The sequence below is a fragment of the Hesperophylax consimilis genome, chromosome 29 (assembly GCF_061612785.1).
Source record: "Hesperophylax consimilis isolate HC1 chromosome 29, BYU_Hcon_1.0, whole genome shotgun sequence".
Classification (NCBI taxonomy): domain Eukaryota; kingdom Metazoa; phylum Arthropoda; class Insecta; order Trichoptera; family Limnephilidae; genus Hesperophylax; species Hesperophylax consimilis.
In genome coordinates this window covers 6,173,887-6,180,005 of record NC_142864.1, presented here as the reverse complement: position 1 = coordinate 6,180,005, position 6,119 = coordinate 6,173,887, and the positions used below count along the sequence as shown (strand labels likewise).

General features: G+C 42.0%; 1 protein-coding gene across 1 annotated transcript in view; it reads left to right on the top strand.

Annotated features, from left to right (window-relative positions):
- Positions 1-2,085: 2,085 nt before the first annotated feature.
- Positions 2,086-6,119, top strand: part of LOC149409824 (uncharacterized) — a 51,428-nt gene continuing 47,394 nt past the window's right edge. The window contains exon 1 of the mRNA XM_089649083.1: positions 2,086-2,131. Within this exon, the coding sequence (XP_089505209.1) occupies positions 2,086-2,131 (46 nt within the window). The remainder of the gene's footprint in view (positions 2,132-6,119) is intronic.

Genomic DNA, 6,119 nt, shown 5'->3' with positions numbered 1-6,119 from the left:
ATGAGCGATCTTGTGTGGGGTCACTAAAAAATTTCATTTTTCTTTCTGTTCCAGGTTTCTAAGGCAACATGGCGCGACGTGGTGTACGCTCGGAGGGCGGTGGGCTGGCCCAGGAGTTGAGGAGGTTTCACTCCCACCGGAGGCAACTCCACAAAATACTCGGGGAGACACAGAAATGCCTCAAGGAGGTGTCTCACATGAATCTCTTTCCTCTCGGTAAGTACACAATAAAAAAAATTACAACCAACTGTCTTCAATAATGACGAGTGACAAAAACCGGTTTTTTGCTATTAAAATAGTCTTCCTTCAATATTTTGACTACATTCAATTTTTAAATTTGGTTTACCCAGGTACTCTGGACCACTGAGCTATGTCGGCTTATTTCCAACATGTCAAATAATTCAATATGTACTAGTACTTCAATCAACAATTGCTGCTTATTATATTTTGTTAACCTGTAAACAACCAACTTTATTTTTGTAGGAAAGGCTTTGTTAGTGCTAAATTTTCCACTAGATGGCGTCGAGACATATTATATCTACATTTGTTGGTGAAATATTTTGACTTGTCAAATATTATTATTTTTTTAATGATAAACTAATGTTGTCATTTAAAAAAACATTAAATTTGTCGACTTAACGTAGCAAAGTCCTGTTTTAACTCAACCGTTTTGCATTTTGTCAATTTGTTTGTAGGTTCGTTTAAATGTGAAATCGTGTATTTAGACTATTGTTCTAAGAACGAACAGGGGTTGGAATAGCCGCACTTTAAAGGGCTATTCCACACAGATAAAGTATAAATGAATTATATGGCTTGTGACAGGCGATGCAAAAACACAATACATAACGTTAATCCACAATCAACTTACCGGGAGGAGATGGTGAAATCTGCATAGTGAGCATCATCTGTCAGCACTGGGACGTTTAGCGTGGTTGTTAGCACTCGTTATTTTAGATTAAATTGCGATAAAAATACGTCTTATGATTATTCCGATTAGACAATCGGCGATCGAGAGTTGACAGGACGAACCGTTTTTGTGCAACTGCTCGGCCCACGGCCTCCGTGGATCCAGCTGACATGTGCGAAATTTAAACTATACAGTTCAAATTCTGACGATACGATTGGTTAGTACACGGCCTGTCAAAAGCAATTGGCGTTACGGAACATTCCGCCCACCAAAATACAACAACGTGTATTTTAAAGAAAATTTAGAAACAAAACGGGCAATGCTGTGGAACGTTGCGTGAACGAAGAAATAGTGAAAAGAGAGAAGAAAAAGAAAAAAAAATATATTAATAATAATAATGAAAATGATAAGAAAGAATGCGCCGCGGAAGCGAAGATGATTAGTCACATTGACTAGGCAATGAACATAATTTGGTTAATGTAGAGCGATGTAGAGCGTCTATCACAAGAGAAGTAAGCTTAGATTCGCGAGGAAGTAGGGCAGGAGGTTTATACTCGAATTCGAGCCCAGATCGAGATAACCTGCCACCCACCCTGAGCACACCGTGGTCGTCAATGAAGGGATTAAGCTTCCGCATTTGTTTCGACATAAGGTTGCCCTCTTTCAAGCGCGTGATATCATCATTAAAATGTACATGTTGAGTGCGTTTAACTACTGTCAAAAGTGGAGTGTGAATTTCGGCACGGTTTAATGGAAGATACAAACGACGAGATTCTTTATTCTGTAGGTTGTAGATGAATCTAAGACAGTAACCGAGAATGCGTTGGATCTTCTGAATCGAAGAAAATTTAATTAGTAATAGGTCCACCAGATTTTCGTCCTGTTGGACAAATAACGATCGAACTCGTTCCTCAGAGTGAAGTTCAATTTCGTCGACATTGCCATCGAAAGACGGCCAAGAATCGAATGACTGGATCCGCCACGAAGGCCCCGCCCACCATAACGTGTGATCGATCAGATCGGCTGGGGATTGACCACAAGAAGCGACATCCGCTGGATTATCTCCAGATGACACGTGATGCCAGGAAGTCCCTTCGAGAGCATCTTGAATGTGACTGACACGGTTAGCCACGAAAGTCTTCCAGCGACACGAAAGAGAACGTAACCAGGCGAGCACGATGGTTGAATCCGACCAAGCAAAGGTATTGGAGATCGGAAGCAATGGTACGTATAAATCTTTGACGAATTTTAATAGATCTGCTAGAAGAACTGCCGCACTCAGTTCAAGGCGAGGCAATGAAATCTTTTTTGTGGGGGCGACTCGAGACTTGGCGCAAACCAAATATATTTGGACTTTATCGTCAACATCCATGATTCGCAAGTAAACTACCGCGCCATATCCAAGTTCCGAACTATCTGAGAAGCCATGAAGTTGACACGACTCCATGTGAGGGAATGACACCCATCGAGGGATTTTGAACGACTTCAAGAGCGGTAATTGTTTAGTATAACGATCCCATTGACGAACAATGTCAACAGAGGGGGTGTCATCCCACCCAACCTTTAGAACCCACAACTTTGGTACTAGGGATTTGGCGACAAACGTCAAAGGGCATAGAAAAACGAGAGGGTCAAAAACCCGAGCGACTTCACTGAGGATAGTGCGTTTAGTAAACTCGCGATAGAGGCATAAGACTTCGAATGAAAATGTATCATATAGTGGCTCCCACTTTAATCCCAATACCTTGAGAATGTGAGAGTTATCAACATCCATGGACACCAAGTCATTGAGGCAGTATTCCGGAGGCAGATCGGCGAGTAATTCTGGTTTGTTACTAGCCCACTTCCGCAATTCGAATTGACCTCGTTTGAACAGCTCGATAACTTCGGTTTTCGTTTGTTGAGCTTGTTCCAAGCTGTTACAACCGGTGACGATGTCATCTATGTAAATATCCGAAGTTAGCACACGACGCGCTAGCAGTAAATCATAACCTTCATATTTGGTCAACTGTTTGACAGTACGACAGGCTAAAAATGGGGCGGAGGATACTCCATAGGTTACAGTGTTTAGTTGGTACTCTTGGATGGGTTCCGACGAATGAAAACGCCAAAATATTCTTTGGAAAGCACGATCTGGTTCTTGAACCAATATTTGGCGATACATTTGTCGTACATCAACAGTAAACACTACCGATGGTATACGGAATTTTAGCAAAAGCTCCAGCAGATTCTTTTGAAGCTTTGGACCGATAAGCAAGGTATCATTTAACGAGGATCCGTTCACATCCGTCGCTGAGGCGTCGAAAACCACTCTTAACTTAGTGCTAGCGCTGCTTGGACGAAGATTGCAATGATGAGGTATGTGATACTTTCCCTTGTGCAAATCTTTTCCAGGAACACGAGTCATGGGACCACTGTGTAAATAATCAGTCATGAAAGCAGAATATTGTTCACGTAAGGTTGGATTTGCTATGAGTTTGCGCTCGAGGGAATGGAATCTACGTAAAGCGATCTCACGCGACCCTGGAAAAGAGATATCCCTTCCCCTTTCTCGGAAAGGCAAGGATACGATGTATCTTCCCGAAGTGTCCCGTGAGTGGTCAGTGTAGTACATTTGTTCACAAAGTTGTTCCTCAGGAGTGAGGTGTGAAGACTGGGGAATGGTGTCTAACTCCCACAGTGGCTGGACCTCTTCGTGGAGCCGGTCTTCGTTAGTAACGATGAAAGAATTCGTTTCATGAGCAGTGTTCGAACCAACTGAACCTAGAAGAAGCCAACCAAATGCAGAATTGAAAGCTGATGGCTGACGTGGACCACCATTCAAATTACCAGGTCTCAGAAGAGAAGAGAAAACCTCAGCACCCAAAAGAAGATCAATCGGTCCCGGTTTGTGACAGTCAGGATCGGCAAGAGGCAAGTCTCTCAACTGATGCCACGATGACTTATCTAGACGAACAGTTGGCATGTTGCCACAGATACTAGGCAGCGTAAGTGCCTTGATGTTGAAGAGAACCCGTCCCTTAACACCGATCTCTAATTGAATGATTCCTGACGTGGTTGCGGAAGATTGGCCTAAGCCGCTAACTCTCTGAGAACTGGCTTGACGAGGGATGCCTACAAGCTCCGCAGCACGATCGGTGATGAAGTGAGCTTGACTGCCCGAATCGATCAATGCGCGAAAGGTTTGGAAACGGCCGGACGAATCGCGAATGCCAACATTGGCGGTTGACAATAGTACTATGGACTTGTCTCCTAAGTTGGTCAGGACCTGAATTTTAGAGTCGGAAGAAGGCTCCTGGTCAGTAGACGTCGTGGAGTGTTGATACTGATCTTCCAAAGAAGCGTTTTCGTCTCGATGGAGCAAAGTATGATGTTTTTGCTGACATTTTTGACATGTAAACAAAGATTTACAATCTTTAAGATAATGAGAAGAATGAAGACAATTGAAACACCAACGGTGTGATTGAACAAACTGTAGGCGATCCTGAACTGACTTGAGGGCAAATACCTTGCACTTGGAAATGGAGTGGTCTTCCCCGCAACAGGAGCATTTCAGGTAAGTGGTGGAGTTCGAGGACCTATTTGTTTTAGGCTGTCCTTTCTTAAGATCGCAAAGAAGCGCTGAAGTGCGTTTTTTGGCAGCCTGATTAAAGTTCCGTGCAAGAGGTTTGTCAATAGTACTGCTATCGCGAGTCGAAAAATGTAAGTCTCGTACAAGAGCTTCGCATTTGTTATAAAGAAACTCTTTGAGTTTCAAATATGAAGGCAGGTCGGTAGGAGACTGCAGTTGTTCGAATGCGCATCTTGTAGGTGAATCTAATTTCGACAGAATTAAATAACAAAGCACGAAGTCCCAATTATCTATTGGGAGATCCAATTCTTTTAAAATTGTTAAATCCTCATTAAATACATCGAACACGCGACGAAATTCAAAAGGATCGGTAGACGGAAAATTTAAATTTAGCATTTCCCGCCAACACGTAAATGCGAGTTCACGCGCGTTACGATAGCGCGCGATTAATCTTTGATATGCTTCAACGTAGTGAGCTCCTTGTACTGGAAATGTCCGAATTAACCCTAAAGCTTCTCCAGATAAACATGAGAACAAATACTGCATGCGTTCGATGTTGGATAAAGATTTGTTTTCATGAATCAGAGCGTTAAACATGTCGTAAAATTCGGGCCATTGCTTGATATTTCCAGAAAATATTGGAATGTTTATTTTTGGTAATTTAACGTTTGTGCACGCATTCGCGGTTTTACAATCGAGAGGCTGACTGGTTAACTCCTGGTAAATTTCGACAATTTGATAATACATCTCGTCAAAGGTTTCGCGAATTTTATCCTCATCAATTTCGTTTGTGTCATCTAAAGCTAATATTTCCGCGTGAGACGTTTCAAATTCAAGAACTATCTTTTCCAGAGTAGTATAATGCGCTAACAGTAAGTTGCACTTAGTTGCATCGTGCAAAGCGCTTTTTGCTATTTCATGTGTCTTGACTAACCTATTATTCGATAATGTCCGTTTCCGGCGCAATGTTTGAATGGCTGGGGCCATGTTGAATAAACACGATTGGAAACGTACCCAAAAACGAAACAAAATAAATGATAATAATTTAATCTATTATAATTATATGCGCGGTAGGTCGTAAATACTCAAGCGCTAGGTACCTACCTAATTACTGTTCGAATTGATTATTATTCAATATTTAAGAAACATTCCACAGCACTATCCGTTTTGGCATAGATAGATTATAATCTTAAAGTTCCCTAGTTTCGGCACCAAAAATGTTCTAAGAACGAACAGGGGTTGGAATAGCCGCACTTTAAAGGGCTATTCCACACAGATAAAGTATAAATGAATTATATGGCTTGTGACAGGCGATGCAAAAACACAATACATAACGTTAATCCACAATCAACTTACCGGGAGGAGATGGTGAAATCTGCATAGTGAGCATCATCTGTCAGCACTGGGACGTTTAGCGTGGTTGTTAGCACTCGTTATTTTAGATTAAATTGCGATAAAAATACGTCTTATGATTATTCCGATTAGACAATCGGCGATCGAGAGTTGACAGGACGAACCGTTTTTGTGCAACTGCTCGGCCCACGGCCTCCGTGGATCCAGCTGACATGTGCGAAATTTAAACTATACAGTTCAAATTCTGACGATACGATTGGTTAGTACACGGCCTGTCAAAAGCAATTG